The sequence below is a fragment of the Brachycentrus maculatus genome, unplaced genomic scaffold, assembly GCF_059751285.1.
Source record: "Brachycentrus maculatus isolate JH-2025_06_01 unplaced genomic scaffold, ASM5975128v1 h1tg001466l, whole genome shotgun sequence".
Classification (NCBI taxonomy): domain Eukaryota; kingdom Metazoa; phylum Arthropoda; class Insecta; order Trichoptera; family Brachycentridae; genus Brachycentrus; species Brachycentrus maculatus.
In genome coordinates, this window is record NW_028282105.1 from 143,724 (window position 1) to 162,534 (window position 18,811).

Genomic DNA, 18,811 nt, shown 5'->3' on the forward strand with positions numbered 1-18,811 from the left:
TCAGTTAATGCACAGTGTTACCTTGCAATGTAAATAACCGATACATCATCAGTACTGACAAGTTCATATATGTATTGTATTACGTACATACATATCAGCAGCATACACTCCGTGACAAAGAGATACCTCAACATATCAGAACTCGAGTCTTTTATCATTAAAAGCTCCTTCGATATCCTGATCTTATTTCAAAACCTTTGGTCTTATTTAAATTTGATTTTGCAAATAAAAGAATATCACATCATTTTTTAAGATCTCATTAAAGATATTTTATTTATTGTTTCGGCATTAACTTTGTGGTAAGACATGTTACAATGATTTAAGAAAACACTTCGTTTTTAACCACTTGAGTTTTATTATAGACTACATGTTTCAGAAGTTAAACTTGGTAAAAAACAATCATTGTTTTCTTTAATCATTGTAACTCTTTAAAGATGATGAAAAATATGGAAGTCTGGGCATTCACAGGGCTGACATTTAACAATTACACCCATTATTGACAACCACAATGCTCGAATTCTTGGAAGTTTTATATATTTGAACCAATTTTGAAACATTTCTTGGATCACTAGAACTTCACTAAAGACATCTATTGGTGAGGTAAAATAAGCTTTTTATTGAGCAGAAACTCTTTTATTAGTACGTGAGTTCCGAATCATGGATTTTAATCTCGTATACGAGAAAAGCAAGAAAATATCATTTTAATTTTTATTATTTAAACATATAATTTGACCAGTTAATTTATTAACAACATTTTGAGTGTCCAAATACTTGTTCACAAATCTGGATTATCTCCAATTAAATGATTTATTTTTCATATTATTTTTTGACATGTTATCAAAGATAAAGAAGACTACGGTCCATAGGCTATGACGGTCGTCAGCCCCGTAAATGCCCAGACTTCCATATTCTTCTTCATCTTTGATGAGATGTCAAAAAATTAAATGAAATAAAAGCCTTATAAATACTCAGACAAAACTCTTAAGTCATAGTTCAAAAAATGTAAGTGAAACAATTGTATATACATATATTAAAAAAATTAAAGCCTTAAAAATACCCACATTTCCATATCTTCGTCTGTGATGAGTTGTCAAAATAAAAAAAAGGTAATCAAACAAATTTCCAAAAAAGATGTACGGATTACTTGTTAAATTTTGAATTTTAAAACTTGAATTTTCAAGATTTATAAAATCAATCGTTGGAAGGCAAATTGTTTGAATATATTTAATAAATTCGTGCACTTTTCGGGCACGTGTTATCCACCCCGCAATCCTCAATCATCCCTTCCACGTTCCCGGGGGAAGTCCCAAATCGGGAGCAATTTGCGACGGGGATCGATCTATCTTCTAGAGTCAATAATGTCTGAAGTGTGCTCAATAATCCGATCCGACGAGGCATAGCCACCCACGAATATAACGTACTAATCACTACACCAACATCATCAAAATATAATTATTTAAAAATAAGTCATGCTGAAAAATGGGCTGTTTTAAGAGGTCGATGGGGAAAATGTGTTCCTTTCTTTAATAAAGATACGAGTATATTGCTACAAACTGAAATCAATGTCAAAATCAATAGAAACTGACAGGTGCCGCGCCGTGGCATAGTTGGGTAGACGCTCGACTGCGAAATTGGCGTCGCGGGTTCGATTCCTCCCAAGTAGGAAATAAATTCAAGAAAGATTTATTTAACATTTATGAGTTTTTAAATCAAAATTTTTAATTCATATTTTCATATTGTGTACGGTGTGTAGAAGTTTTCGGTAAGGGAATGTAATTAACTATGAGTATTTGAAAGTTTTTTTTGTATTTTAATGTTTTAGAATTTAATAAACCATGATGATGACAAGGCTCGTGTCAAAACTGATTGGTTAAAGTGCACTAATAAAAAAAGTGGTTAAAACAAGGTTTTTTAATTTTATAAAATGTGGTTAAAATAAAGTTTTTTAATTTTGAAAATATGCCATAAATATGCCATAAGTTTCTGCGAAAAATATTTAAGAATTTTTTTTTTTTTAATTGGTCTGGGTATTTTTAATGTGTTTTTCTCATTTACCTTATTTACTATCCTACCTGCAGACTCTTATACAGGCTTTGCGGGTTATTCCTTAAAAAAATTAAATTATATATTATAGGTGTTTATCAAGACGAAGCATCTTTATGGAAGTCTGAGCATTCCAGAGCTTACGACATTTGACTGATCACTTTATACACTTGTGTAATGTTCACCATTTTGCCTAAATACAAATAAAATCCGTGTTGCATTTCAGTTTAGATGAATGCAATGTTGCAGGATTAGTAGGTTGGTCTGAATTTTGATAGATATAGAATTACGACAAATGATGCTGCCATCAGTTAAAAAGTTTCTAGCTTTTGGCATTATTTATTTATTTTTAATCAATGTATTACTAAGTAAATACCAAGTTTTCTTAAAATCTACTGTAACACATACGGTGTTTGAAAATGATGCGGAATGCATCAAAACACGTGTCACAGTGTATTTGAAGAAAAAGTGGTATTTACTAAGTAATACTTTGATTAAAAATGGATAGATTTTACCACAAGTGACTGCAGAATCAATTAATGAAAATATTTTTATTTATTTTACTGATGACATATTTTCATTTTTGTTTCAGATACAGCTGTATGGATTCAACAAGGAATTATATCACAACATGTCTGAGGCACAACACAAATCGCAGGGCATTGTTGGGATATCGCTGATGGTGCAAGTAAGTTATTCTCTATTTTAAATGTGGTTATTTATTAAGCCTCCACTCGTTTACGAGTGATTTTATTAACCGTGGAAATCCTCACCATAACGTTACATTTCCATTGTAAATGATTTTAACCTGAAGATGGAAGCAAAGCTTCGAAAACTAGTCGTTAAAATAAAATAAATATAACTCAAGTGATAAATAACATGTGTTTTTTTTTACAATTATGGAGGTCTTCAACAAAACGTTACATTTCCATTAAACATAAAAAAAAGAAGAAAAAAAAATCCCTTACCGCACCCCAATGGTGCATAGGGCACTGTTTCATATAAACGCAGTGTTATCTCGATCGATTACACATGAAGGAAAGGTGATCAGCCCTCCACTTCAGGTACCAGTCCAGTGTAATATTGAATAAATATTAGAGTGAAAAAATCACTTTTATTTATTAAACCCCCCTGGGAATCGAACCCGGGAACTCCAGAACGGTAGGCGAGCATGCTGACCATTACACTACGGAGGCGGACAATTATATATAAATGCGGCCATTATACATAAATGATTTTAAGTAATCAGGAATTTTAGCTTGTAAAATGGTTACGTTTTGGTACCATTTAATGATTTCATATAGGTTTAACATAGGATTGGTCACGTTTTGTAGCAACTTTAATTAAGATTTCAATAGACTACAGTAAATTGCGTTTAAAACTTTTTGTGGAATATTGGACTTTTTGGTGAAGACCTCTACAATAGTGGTTAAACTGTCATAAAATACATGTTCCAATTTCTATCGTTTATTTTATTTTTATTAAAACATAACATAGATGGAGGTTTTACTTATCAATTATTTTTCACGTATTTTACATAAATTTTGTACTTATAATTACATTTCAAAAATGTTAATTTTTGTGAGCAATTGGGATTAATTGATTTGGCAGTCACTTTGTAGTAATATCTATCAATTTTTAATTGAAGTTTCAATTGGTAAATTGCACTATTTCTGAAAATCTACTATGATACGTGATTTGATGCATTCCGCATCTGGAGTTTGAGAACACGTATCACAATAGATTTTAACAAGAAAAGTGATTTTAAAAATAAGTTCTTTACTTATCAATCTGTATAAGTCATATATTTTTCATAAATTTTCTACTTTTAACATAAAACTATTCGAAAAATAAGTATTTTTTGGTGATAAATGGATTTTTAAAGTTTGTAAATATAACAACACATTTTATGTATGGTATAAAATTTATTTACTTAGTTAATTAAAGCCGTCATGAGCAGATATTTCCTACTTCTTTAAATTTATCAACTTACATAACTCAACCATAGATGGTGCCGAGAACCAGCATGTGAAAGAACACGTCAATTAAAACATAAATACAACTTTTAAAAATTGAAAAGTGTGGTTGTCATCGTGGGTATGTATGGTGGTGAATGGAACACGTATATAAAGTGATCATTTAAAGCTTAAATTTTAAACCAACAAATGACAAATCATAGTCTTCTTCGTCTCTGTTGAGGTATCAATAGCCGAGGAGATGCGTGAACGTGGAAGAGGGGAAGGATATTTGCAAAGACAGAGTGGTGTGGCGTTCTTTTCTCTCTGCCTACCCCGGCTAGATGGTTAGTTGGTTTGTTAGTTAATCAAAAAATTTATTTGTCCATATTTTTTTTCAGATTGGTGACACCCCAAATCCAGAACTTCGAATAATAACAAGTACTTTTAATAAAGTATTATTCAGAGGTGAGTCCACAGTTAAAAACATTTGTTTTTCAAATTATATTATTAACCTTGAGGAAAAACATGATGATTAAACAATAAACACTTGTGTAAGACCACTTTTTAAGTTTATCAATTTAAACACGACTAGTTTCGAGAACTACAGATGTTTACATCAATAGGTGAAAACAAAATATATATTTTCAGCCGTTGATAAGAATATATACAGTTTTCGAAGCTATTCGTTTTTCATATATAAACCTGAAAGCATTTTAGAAGTATTATTTTGTATTTAGTATATTATTTTGAGAAATCAAAATACTTTGTTTTTTGTTCCACTCACATTTTAACTAAGAATTTAACATTTTTATTTCTCGAAATAATATTCACAAAATTAATGCTTTCAATATTAATATATATATATTTAAAGTGTTTACATTTTTATTATTTCCTATCCACTCGTTAAACTAAAAATCATAGACAGATGTAAAGAGTGTGCTAAGTCAGATTTATGTGGCGTTCTATTCTCTCTGCCTACGATGCGAAGTGATAGTTAGTTACTTTAGATTTTAATATTTATTATTTTTTTGTCCTAAAGGTGCATCCACACCAATCAAACATCTGTCACTGAGCGCGCTATTACCAGACACAGAGCACTTCATCACTTATGAAGGCAGCACTACACATCCCGGTTGTTGGGAGACGACAGTGTGGATCATCCTTAACAAACCCATCTATATCACAAAACAGGAGGTGAGTTTTTTTTCTATCCATAATAAAACCACTAATGACCATAATTTGTGATAATATTTATAGATATAATTTATTGACATGATTTATTGTACCTCTAATAAAACTCAAATTTTGTTTTAGCCACTTTTATTTTTGGTACTTTTTTCTAACTGGTCTCGTTGAAAAAAGTACCAAAATTAAAAGTGGTTAAAAACAATGTTGGAGTTTAATTATATGTATAAAGGTTATACAGTGTGTCAAAAAGCATCAGTAAAAATGCATACAAGTAATTATTTTTTTGTTGTTTTGGTATTAACTTTGTGGAATAACATGATGATTTTGTTAAAAAAAATAAAATGCTTTTATAAGATCCTCCGATTTTTGTCCACCTCCGTAGTGTAATGGTCAGCATGCCCTGGTACCGTTCTGTAGGCCCCGGGTTTGATTCCCAAGGGGGGTAAAATAAATAAAAGTGATTTTTGCACTGTTATATTTAATCAATATTACCCTGTACTGGTACCTGAAGCGAAGGGCTGATCACCTTTCCTTCATACGTAAACGATCAAGAAAACACTGCGTTTATATGACACAGTGCCCTTTGCACCATTGGGGTGCGGATAAGGGTTTTATTATTATTATTATATAAGATCACTTTTTGAGTCTATTAATGTAAACACGATTAGTTCTGAGAACTATAGATGTTCTCATTAAGAGGTTGGATTTTCGTTTGTAATGTGTAGTTTGTATTTTCACGTCTTGTTGAGAACATCTGTGGTTCTTAAAACTCGTCATGTTTACATTAATAAACTAAATATGTGGTCTTACACAAGTGTTTTATTTTAAAATTTTATATTTTTAGATAAATCATTGGTCTCAGAATTTTAATATGATTTGAAAGACAGATATCAAATATCTGTCTTTCAAATCATATGACATTGAATACAGAGACCTAAGAAGTACCAAATTGAATTAAAACAAACCATGAAAATATATTATTTTTTTGACATCTCATCAAAGACGATGAAAAATATGGAAGTCTGGGTATTTACGGGGCTGACGACCGTCACAGGCTGGTTTAAGTGATCACTTAACACACGTGTAACATTCACCAATTCTACCCATTATTGACAACCACACTTCTCAAATTCTAGGAAGTTCTATATATATGAACCAATTTTAAAACATTGTTCTTGAACTGATTCAGTGATTTAGTGATAGAATTTCACTAGAGACATCCATGGGTGAGATGAAAAGAAGCTTTTTACTAAGCAGAAACTCTTTTATTAGTATATGTTACGTCCGAATCATGGATTATAATTACACACATGAGAAACGCCAGAAAATATCATTTTCATTTTTATTGTTTAAGCTTATAATTTGACAAGATAATTTATTGGCATTTTGAGTGTGTGCAAATCCAAATCTGGATTATCTCCAATCACAGGAGTTATTTATATATTATACTATGTTAAATATATTTTAAAATAAACTATTTTTTTCTAGATGTATGCCTTAAGGCGGCTCATGCAAGGCTCTGAAGAAACTCCAAAAGCTCCTCTGGGAAACAATGCCAGACCCCTGCAAAAACTTCACCATAGAACTGTCAGGACGAATATTGACTTTCAAAGTCAACAGGTTTGTACATTTCTCTCACTCTTAAATATTGAATCAAAGCAGTGAAATTGAACGAATGACCAGTAGGACCATTCTCAAGAGATCTGTGTCACAATGGAAATGGCAATAAATTTCTTCTTCAAAATCTGTGACCTCCTCAGTTATAAAAACTTCAGTGGAATTGAATGAATGACTAGTAGAACCATTCTCAAGAGATCTGGGTCAGAATGGAAATGGCAATTAATTGCTTCTTCAAAATTTGTGATCTCCTCAGTTGAAAAAACTTCAGTGGAATTGAATGAATGACTAGTAGGACCATTCTCAAGAGATCTGTGTCAGAATGGAAATGGCAATAAATTTCTTCTTCAAAATCTGTGACCTCCTCAGTTATATTTTCTCCCAGCAATTATCAAATGCTAAAAACCTTCAGATTGGCTCACACTAGCTTGTCCATCCCGTTCCTAACGTAGATTAAAATAAAACGTGTTTTTAGCTAGTAGAAACAAAAATTCACATAATGATCTTTAAACCTTGTACATAATAAGCAAGGTGTCGGGTTGTGGTCCCGTGGTTAGTCGCGGACTATTGGGTCAGAGTTTCTCGGTTCGAATCCACTATATCACAATTTGATATCTATTTCTAACAATGAGCCGCTTAGGCTCACAAAAACAGTATGGAATTGAAATATTTTTGTAAATAATAAAAACACAAATATTTCTCTCATTATAAAAAAAATATACCGTAAGTAACAGATTAATTGAAACAAAACTTTTTTCGTATTTTCAACACCTTCTTAAAAAAATGTTTTGGGGGTGTTCCTCGTATTATGGACCAAGGCTGCTTCTTTCAGTGAGTGAGATGATGAATAGCGAGATCACCCAATTCTACTAGAGGATCACCTGATTCTACTGTAAAAGATACTATCAGAGATACAAAACGAATAATGTGCCCTCACTAAATTTTCCGATTCCGAGGGCACATTTTACAGTAATTATTTATAAAACTATGTGTAATAAAAATGATTTCCAAGTGTAATCAAATACGACATGACCGAAAGATGCAATCTATTTCAGATCAACCTACCTTCATTATCTATTTATGAATAGCTCTTTTGTACTTAGTTTTGGTATTTAATGACTTGAATAATGGAAGCTGGTCGTACAATTGATTGCATACTAATCAAAGTTCTTTGAACATGTGTTCAGTTTTGTTTGATGTGTTTCTGTATTATTGATCTTGCAATACTATGTACCTTACAACATTTTGAGTGTGTCCAAATACTTGTTCACAAAATCTGGATTATCTCCAATTACAGGAGTTATTTTCATTTTATTTTTTGATATCTCATCAAAGATGAAGAAGAATATGGAAGTCTGGGCATTTACGGGGCTTACGACCGTCATAGGCTGGTTTGAGTGATCACTTTACACACGTGTAACATTCACCAATTCTACCCATTATGGACAACCACACTACTCAAATTCTTGGAAGTTCTATATATATGAACCAATTTAGAAACCTTGTTCATGAATCACTAGAACTTCACTAGAGACATCTATTGGTGAGATGTAAAGAAGCTTTTTACTAAGCAGAAACTCTTATATTAGTATGTGAGATCCGAATCCTGGATTATAATCACACACATGAGAAACGCCAGAAAATACCATTTTCATTTTTATTATTAAGCTTATAATTTGACCATTACATTCTTTACATCTCACCAATAGATGTCTCTAGTGAAGTTCTAGTGATTCATGAACAAGGTTTCTAAATTGGTTCATATATATAGAACTTCCAAGAATTTGAGTAGTGTGGTTGTCCATAATGGGTAGAATTGGTGAATGTTACACGTGTGTAAAGTGATCACTCAAACCAGCCTATGACGGTCGTAAGCCCCGTAAATGCCCAGACTTCCATATTCTTCTTCATCTTTGATGAGATATCAAAAAATACTATGTACCTTAATGTATGTACCATAAAGTGTGTAATTGTCATTTGTGTGCTTTTATGGGAGGTGCTTTCTTGTGTTATGAGAGAGTTATTCTTAAATGCATATGTAAGAATACTTTAAGCATGTACAGTATCGAACAGATTAATTGAAACAAAACTTTATTGTTGAATTTTTGTAAAAAGTCATCTATTAATATTTAAAATAATCTCATTTGGGCTCAATCAAAGATTTGATTCTTCTTGGCATCTATTATATAAGGTTTTGGCACCTGGATTATGAATAAAATGAGCTTTTCCGCCGTAGTGCAATCAATTTTGGAGAGCCGTTTCTTACAGATTGCCGATAAATTTTAAATAAAGTTTATGTCTGGCGAAATTCTAGACCAGTCCATCACAGTTCATTGTTTTTGTGTGAAAAAATCATCATTTTTTTTGGATTTGTGGCAGGGGGTTAAATCCTACTAAAATATTCAATTACCATTTGACCTTTGTTTTTGTATCTCAGGTAGTATCTTTTCCAGTAGAATTGGGTGATACTTCTCGCTATTTATCATCTCAGGCACTGAAAGAAGCAGCCCTGGTCCATAATACGAGGAACACCCCCCAAAACATTTTTAGAAGGTGTTGAAAATACGAAAAAAAAAAATTGTTTCAATTAATCTGTTCGATACTGTAGTTTTTTGACTGTCATAAGTTAAATATGTGGATGAAGAAGAAAATGGAAGTCAAATCGTGTGGTTTTATGTACGTTCTTTAGTGTTAATTATTGAGAGTTAGTTAAGTTATAGTAGTTTTGTAAAGTACAAAGAAAAAAAGCCATTAAAGGACATATTATATATTGAATGCTGGGAACAAAGTGAATGGTGCACTGAAATCAGTTATAGCAAATAAAAACCTATCAGCGGAAGCTAAACTGGCAGTGCACAACGGAGTCCTGGTTCCAACTCTAATGTATGGAAGTGAAACATGGAGTTGGCAAAAGAAGGATGAAAGTAGACTAAATGCAGTCGAAATGCGATCTCTCAGAAGGATGTGTAACAAAACGATGTATGATAGATGTGCGAATAGTGAAATAAGGAAGGAATGCAAAGCTGAGATAAGCATTATCGATAAAATTAAGAAAGGTGTGTTGAGATGGTTTGGACATGTAGAACGAATGAGTGAGGAAAGAACGGTAAAACAAATTTATGAGGCGAATGTTAGCGGGAAAAGAAGCAGAGAAAGACCGAGAAAAACATGGCACGATCAGTTATGCCAAATACTTGAAAGTGGTCAGGTTAGGAGTCGTAACAATCGGCGGGTATGTATGAGGAGATGCATGAACGTGGAAGAGGCGAAGAATGTTTGCAAGGACAGAGTGGTGTGGCGCTCTATTCTCTCTGCCTACCCCTGCGGGGAAGCGGCGTGATGGTTAGTTAGTTAGTTATATATTTCCAATAACAACCGATAGTTTTCGAATGAAAAAGTTTTATTTTAAATCATGTACCCAAAACAAAACAACATCGGTTAAAAACAAACTTTTCGTGTTGGAATGTTCATTAAAGTAATGGAATATAGTGTGATTTATTCGAAAACGATAATTTCGGTACCGCAAACATAAAATAGACGTAAAATGTAATGATTTTCCGTCGAATAATCGTAGTGGCACATTAATTGGTACATTATTTATGACCTACCCTGTTTCTACATTAGCTCAAATGGATAGTACATAGGAGTACGTTGAGTATGGTGCGTAAATATATGCTGTATACAGAGTGTTCCAATTTTTTTTTCTTTAATATTTTTTAAAAACCTAATTTATTTTTTAAAACTTTGTCAGAGGAATCGATCGTGTTTTCGAAAATTAAAACGCACCCATACAGTGAATACTTAAATCAGCCAGCGATAGGTCGTAAGTCCTATAAATGGCCGGATTTCTACATTAATTTTTATTGAGGGTTGAAAATAAATATGTATTGGTAATTTCCCACTCTTATATTTATAATTAAATGTAACTTGATTTTGAAATCAGTATAAATATTTTATTATAACTTAGTTATAATGTCTACCGGTTTCGAAGCTAACCGCTTCTTTATCAAGACTTATTAATACAAGTATAAATCAGTCTTGATAAAGAAGCGGTTACCTTCGAAACCGGTAGATATTATAATTAAGTTATAATAAAATATTTATAGTGATTTTAAAACAAAGTTACTTTTTAATTATAAAATGGAAAATCACAATGTTAGTGCTTCAAATATAAATTAAACTCTTATATTCATTTGACGTTACCGTGAACTATTTTCTGAAGTGCAGGAGTAATCACCTTGCCTGTAAGAAACAATCAAAATAACACTGCGTCAATACGATGCAGTACCCTATGCACCATTGGGTGCGGATAAGGATTAGAAAAAAAAACATTTCTTCAATTTTTTTTTGTAGATTTTTCTATTGAGGTTATTAAAATGTTTTACTACATCTATGTTGAATAAAATTATACATATCATCTTTACATCTGTGTCAATGAAAAATCATGGAAAATGCAATTTGAATAAACGATCCAATCAATAAATTTCATCATCCTGTAGGAAGAGGAAATAGGTAAAACCGGATGTCATGATAACCCCGCAATACACGAGAGACTATGTAGGGTGTTGATTGATTGACTAAATATTGTCACCCCGCTGTGGATTGATAGCCAGCCATTGTTTAATGGAAAATGGTTTTTATTCAATTCTGAAATGTACCATACATTTACTGATCAAATAATGGACACCGAATAACAAATGCCCCCGAACGACAACAAGTCGTGAAAAACAACTAGTTTAACAAACAGCCTATGTAGTGAAAAACAGCGAGTTTAACAAACAGCCTATGTAGTTTTATATTTTCATTTAAAATAATCACCCTAACGGTAAAAATAATGCAAGAATTAATTAAATTCCTCGAATGACAGCAAGTCATTAAAAACAACTAGTTTAACAAACAGCCTATGTAGTGAAAAACAACGAGTTTAACAAACAGCCTATGTAGTTTTATATTTTCATTTAAAATAATCACCCTTACGGTAAAAATAATGCAAGAATTAATTAAATTCCTCGAATGACAGCAAGTCATTAAAAACAACTAGTTTAACAAACAGCCTATGTAGTGAAAAACAACGAGTTTTACAAACAGCCTATGTAGTTTTATATTTTCATTTAAAATAATCACCCTTATGGTTAAAATTATGATAGAATTAATTAAATTCCTCGAATGACAACAAGTCTTGAAAAACAACTAGTTTAACAAACAGCCTATGTAGTGAAAAACTGCGAGTTTAACAAACAGCCTATGTAGTTTTATATTTTCATTTAAAATAATCACCCTTGCGGTAAGTCTTGAAAAACAATTAGTTTAACAAACAGCCTACATAGTGAAAAACAACGAGTTTTTTCAAACAGCCTATATAGTTTTATATTTTCATTTAAAATAATCACCCTTACGGTAAAAATAATGCAAAAATTAATTAAATTCCTCGAATGACAGCAAGTCATGAAAAACAACTAGTTTAACAAACAGCCTATGTAGTGAAAAACAACGAGTTTTACAAACAGCCTATGTAGTTTTATATTTTCATTTAAAATAATCACCCTTATGGTTAAAATAATGATAGAATTAATTAAATTCCTCGAATGACAAAAAGTCGTGAAAAACAACTAGTTTAACAAACAGCCTATGTAGTGAAAAACTGTGAGTTTAACAAACAGCCTATGTAGTTTTATATTTTCATTTAAAAAAATCACCCTTACGGTAAAAATAATGCAAGAATTGATTAAATTCCTCGAATGACAACAAGTCGTGAAAAACAACTAGTTTAACAAACAGCCTATGTAGTGAAAAACAGCGAGTTTAACAAACAGCCTATGTAGTTTTATATTTTCATTTAAAATAATCACCCTAACGGTAAAAATAATGCAAGAATTAATTAAATTCCTCGAATGACAGCAAGTCATTAAAAACAACTAGTTTAACAAACAGCCTATGTAGTGAAAAACAACGAGTTTAACAAACAGCCTATGTAGTTTTATATTTTCATTTAAAATAATCACCCTTACGGTAAAAATAATGCAAGAATTAATTAAATTCCTCGAATGACAGCAAGTCATTAAAAACAACTAGTTTAACAAACAGCCTATGTAGTGAAAAACAACGAGTTTTACAAACAGCCTATGTAGTTTTATATTTTCATTTAAAATAATCACCCTTATGGTTAAAATTATGATAGAATTAATTAAATTCCTCGAATGACAACAAGTCTTGAAAAACAACTAGTTTAACAAACAGCCTATGTAGTGAAAAACTGCGAGTTTAACAAACAGCCTATGTAGTTTTATATTTTCATTTAAAATAATCACCCTTGCGGTAAGTCTTGAAAAACAATTAGTTTAACAAACAGCCTACATAGTGAAAAACAACGAGTTTTTTCAAACAGCCTATATAGTTTTATATTTTCATTTAAAATAATCACCCTTACGGTAAAAATAATGCAAAAATTAATTAAATTCCTCGAATGACAGCAAGTCATGAAAAACAACTAGTTTAACAAACAGCCTATGTAGTGAAAAACAACGAGTTTTACAAACAGCCTATGTAGTTTTATATTTTCATTTAAAATAATCACCCTTATGGTTAAAATAATGATAGAATTAATTAAATTCCTCGAATGACAAAAAGTCGTGAAAAACAACTAGTTTAACAAACAGCCTATGTAGTGAAAAACTGTGAGTTTAACAAACAGCCTATGTAGTTTTATATTTTCATTTAAAAAAATCACCCTTACGGTAAAAATAATGCAAGAATTGATTAAATTCCTCGAATGACAACAAGTCGTGAAAAACAACTAGTTTAACAAACAGCCTATGTAGTGAAAAACAACGAGTTTTACAAACAGCCTATGTAGTTTTATATTTTCATTTAAAATAATCACCCTTATGGTTAAAATAATGATAGAATTAATTAAATTCCTCGAATGACAGCAAGTCATTAAAAACAACTAGTTTAACAAACAGCCTATGTAGTGAAAAACAACGAGTTTTACAAACAGCCTATGTAGTTTTATATTTTCATTTAAAATAATCACCCTTATGGTTAAAATAATGATAGAATTAATTAAATTCCTCGAATGACAACAAGTCTTGAAAAACAACTAGTTTAACAAACAGCCTATGTAGTGAAAAACTGCGAGTTTAACAAACAGCCTATGTAGTTTTATATTTTCATTTAAAATAATCACCCTTGCGGTAAGTCTTGAAAAACAATTAGTTTAACAAACAGCCTACATAGTGAAAAACAACGAGTTTTTTCAAACAGCCTATATAGTTTTATATTTTCATTTAAAATAATCACCCTTACGGTAAAAATAATGCAAAAATTAATTAAATTCCTCGAATGACAGCAAGTCATGAAAAACAACTAGTTTAACAAACAGCCTATGTAGTGAAAAACAACGAGTTTTACAAACAGCCTATGTAGTTTTATATTTTCATTTAAAATAATCACCCTTATGGTTAAAATAATGATAGAATTAATTAAATTCCTCGAATGACAAAAAGTCGTGAAAAACAACTAGTTTAACAAACAGCCTATGTAGTGAAAAACTGTGAGTTTAACAAACAGCCTATGTAGTTTTATATTTTCATTTAAAAAAATCACCCTTACGGTAAAAATAATGCAAGAATTGATTAAATTCCTCGAATGACAACAAGTCGTGAAAAACAACTAGTTTAACAAACAGCCTGTGTACTGAAAAACAACGACTTTTACAAACAGCCTATGTAGATTTATATTTTCATGTAAAATAATCACCCTTAATGTAAAAATAATGCAAGACCCATACATTTTTTTAAGTCAAGGGATCTTGCATCCCTTATGTCACCGCGACCGTATTAGGTATATTGTGACCTCCCTCTGTGTTACAGCTCACTGCCAAGACTTACGTGAGTCACGTAACTCACGACCTGTCTTGTAGGAGCTTCACCTTCTCTGAGTCCAGTAGAGGTCCTCCAAGTGTGATGTGAATTCGTTTGTGAGCGAGTGCGTCACAATTGTAGAGAATGTGGATTGGCGTTTTGTTATCCTCCATACAAAATCTGTATACTGGGGAGTCATGAAGACTCACATATATAGATATATTTTAATTTTAACAGTTGCACCAAAAAAATTTGCACAAAACTTAAGTCCAAGAATTTAAACATTTGTAAAGGTATATCATAAAAACCTGTTTTAACATTTAAAATAATTTCGTAGCTCTTTTTCATCAATATAACGTGAATATTCATAGTAAGTTTAAATCGAGAGGTGGAGATTTTTGTCTAGAGTTTAATTGAGAGCATTACTTTAAAAGCTGATATACTGTTTGAAAAATATATAATTTGAAATGTTTATAATACATTGTATTAATATAATACATTTGTTTCAGAATGGTAACTGCCCAACAATGTACAGAGACATGCACTACAAAGGTATTTATTTGATTTCTTAACTGTTTTTAAATTTGTCATTTATTTTATTATAATATCCATATTTGTATTCTATATTAACCAATCTTTAACCTTCAAACCCCGTATCCTAAAAAATTGTCCAGGTAATATATATATGTATATATATATATATATATATATATATATATATATATATATATATATACATAGTCCGCCTCCGTAGTGTAATGGTCAGCACGCTCGGCTACCGTTCTGGAGGTCCCGGGCTCGATTCCCAAGGGGGGTAAAATAAATATAAGTGATTTTTTTTTCACCGTATATATATTCAAAATTACCATGGACTGGTACCTGAAGCGGAGGGCTGATCACCTTTCCTTCATGTGTAAATGATCAAGATAACACTGCGTTCATATGACGCAGTGCCCTATGCACCATTGGGGTGCGGATAAGGGTTTTATTATTAATATTAATATGAAGTAATATTTTTTTCTACATAAATTTTATTTGACCAGTGGCCGGGATTCATCAGTTTGAAAAAAAAGCTAAATAGTTGTTATTTTATTATATAAAATGCAGTCCTGCCAAGAAATGTTAGTACAAATTTTAAATTTCATTTTGTGCTTTCATCGTGATTCATGCGTTGTGTTTTTATTATTTTCATAGCTACACAATGGCCCAGGGACCACAGTGCGAGGTACAGGAGCGCAGAAGAGTTTGGCACAGCCCTGCAACCAATTCATTGAGTGAAACGAAGAAATGTCCATTATAGAGAAGAAACCCGTCAATAATTTCAGGGTTACCAAAATTTAGACGACATATTTTTTCTTCATATTTTTGTCAATTATTAAACTTGTTCTATGGTTGTTAGTGTCAATTTTTTAAATTTTTAATAATTTAAAATGGAATTTGGAAATAATTCAAATATGTCAATATTTTAAATTATTGTGTCCATCTGGCTTTAAATTGTTTTTAAAAACGTTCACTTCCTAATTTTTTAAATGTTTTTAAATATGTATGGTTAAAATTATTACTAATTAGTAGATATATTTAAAAAAATAAAAGCTTATGAAAATGATTATGTACATACTGTTTTCAATGTTAAATTTAAGGCTTTGTAAAATTATAGAGAGAAATATAAATTATTTATTGATTCGGCATTAATTTTGTGGAACAAAATAACAATTTGATTATAAAAAATTAATATTTTTTTTTCTTAATAAAACCACTTTTGAGTATATTAATGTAAACACGACTAGTTTCGAGAACTACAGATTTCCTCTACTACTTCTTAACTACTGGTGAAAATACAAATTATTTGTTAGTATTTTCATATAACATCTGTATTCTCGAAACTAGTTATGTTTACATCTCAAAAAGGTCGAATACATGTGTTTATATTTCATAATTAAAGATGTTTTAACCATGTCATTTTTATTAAAAAATATAACCATTTTAACCCACTCCTTTTTAATTTTTATATTTAATTTGATTCTTTTAAAGCGTAATTCGTTGTAAAAAAAATGTTTTGAAGATAACAGGTAAATAAAACAAGAAAACAAATACACTTATATTGACAGGTTTAAAATAAAATCGAAATAATTAACTTTCAATTTTTAAATCAAGGAATGAGCTTTTTATTTGATTTTTTCTTTTCTTAATTATATTAAAAATAATCATAATAAATCAATAATAAAGTGTGGTTGAAAAATAATTTCTCACAAAGTTGACATAATTTCAAGTGATTGTGTAAATTTCCTTAATTTATTTATAAAATTAAATAAAATATTTGTTTATACTTATTTAAAAATATTCAATAAACAGCAATGTTGTAATGCTTTGTCTAAAGTATAATGCGAGTATACCCTTTATTGTAAAGTCAGCAATGTGTTGGAATTAAAAGGTGAATTTTATAAAAATTCTGTCCACTGTTATCTTTTAAAAATCTAGAATGATTAGCTTCATTTAAATATTGTGTATTATATTATAAAATTAAATAAATAGATTTTTAATAATTGGTTAGCATATAAAAATATCTAATCCAAAAAAAAGTACATATAAAAATTTGTAAATAGCATTTTTTGGATTAAAATATTTATTTTACAATATTTTTATCTTAAAAAGAAAGATCTTATTTTTTTTGTAAGTTGTTTTTGGGAAATACATGAAAAAGTACATATGTCATTTATTAATTTGTCATTAACTTTTTGATTTCTTAATAAAATAAAAAAAACACTTGGATAATCACTTTTTTTAAAGTTAATTTAAATAAACACGACTAGTTTCGTTCTCATGAATAGGCGAAAATAAATATTGTGTTTTCAACTTATAAAACTTGTAGTTCTCCAAACCAGTCGTGTTTACATGAAAAAACAAAACTACAAAAAAGTGTTCTTTATCAAATGTTTTTTTTTAAGTTAAATATATCATTATAATTGTTTAAAAAAAGAGTTTTTATTTTAAAATAAATCCAACTTAATTGTGTTTTAAAATTAATAATTAAAATGTTTGAAATTGTTTAATTTAAGAATTCATTATTTTTCCTTACTTAAATAAACTATACCCTTATTTTCGTTTAATATATCCATTTAGAATTCGTACATTAATTTAGATATAAAACCATTATACACTTGATAAAAATATACTGATTGTTATAAAAAAGTCAATGAGTAGAATCGATAAGAAGTTAAAACATGTAAAATGTAGATAACTAATGAAAGTATAGAAATAAAATTTTATAAAAAAATATGTTTTTATGTTGTCATTTTTTTAAACTGATAAGTATCCCAACCATTCCTACCTGGACATAAGTTCCATAAGATCAAATTTATATCAAAACATATCTCAAACCTTTTCGGTCCCCCAAAATTAAAAAAAAAATGTAGGTAGACATTCCAATAGGAAAAATCTTTTGTCTTCTGCTCCACATACTGTTGTAATAGATACGAGTGACAAAAATGTAAGCTTGGAATTTAAATAAATAATACTAATGATGAAAAAAATGTCGAATAACATCCGACATGGTACCTAAGAGGAAAAAATCGATGTCGAATGAGATTAGAAATTGGACCAGTAAGGGTTAACACTAGTTTTGATTAATATTTATTGATAACATAATGATTTTAATATAAAAATGAAATACCAGTCTCAGACAATTTTTGAGTTTATTAATGTAAGCACGACTAGTTTCGACAATTACATGTATTTTTTATCAACAGGTGAAAAAACAAAGTAAAACGCAAAAAATCATTTAGAGGTGGGTGGGGTGGTTACTGGAGGGGGTGTTTTAAGGTTGTCGTTAAGCAGGAACATGGAGGGTAAGTGTATATTTAACAAAAAGCATATTTGTACCTAATATTGTATAAACTTACTAACTAACCAACTATCACATCACTTCCTCCCAGGGGTAAGCAGAGCGAATAGAATGCCACATCAATCTGTCTTTGAAATTAATCACTCATCTTCCACATTCATGGTTCTCACAATACATGCTGATGAGAATATCAGCAATTCTCAAAACAAGTCGTGTTTACATTCATAAATTCAAAAAAGTTGTAATTCACCAATGTTTTATGTTTTATTTGGTAATATGACTAATTAACTAACTAAACATCA

General features: G+C 30.3%; 1 protein-coding gene across 1 annotated transcript in view; it reads left to right on the forward strand.

Annotated features, from left to right (window-relative positions):
- Positions 1 to 17,870, forward strand: part of LOC148298973 (carbonic anhydrase-related protein 10-like) — an 84,864-nt gene extending 66,994 nt beyond the window's left edge. Inside the window, exons 6-11 of the mRNA XM_088276482.1 lie at positions 2,636 to 2,731; positions 4,400 to 4,466; positions 5,041 to 5,195; positions 6,678 to 6,809; positions 15,178 to 15,220; positions 15,863 to 17,870. Coding sequence (XP_088132608.1) covers positions 2,636 to 2,731; positions 4,400 to 4,466; positions 5,041 to 5,195; positions 6,678 to 6,809; positions 15,178 to 15,220; positions 15,863 to 15,942 — 573 coding nt within the window. The 3' untranslated portion in view covers positions 15,943 to 17,870. The remainder of the gene's footprint in view (positions 1 to 2,635; positions 2,732 to 4,399; positions 4,467 to 5,040; positions 5,196 to 6,677; positions 6,810 to 15,177; positions 15,221 to 15,862) is intronic.
- The last annotated feature ends 941 nt before the right edge of the window (positions 17,871 to 18,811 follow it).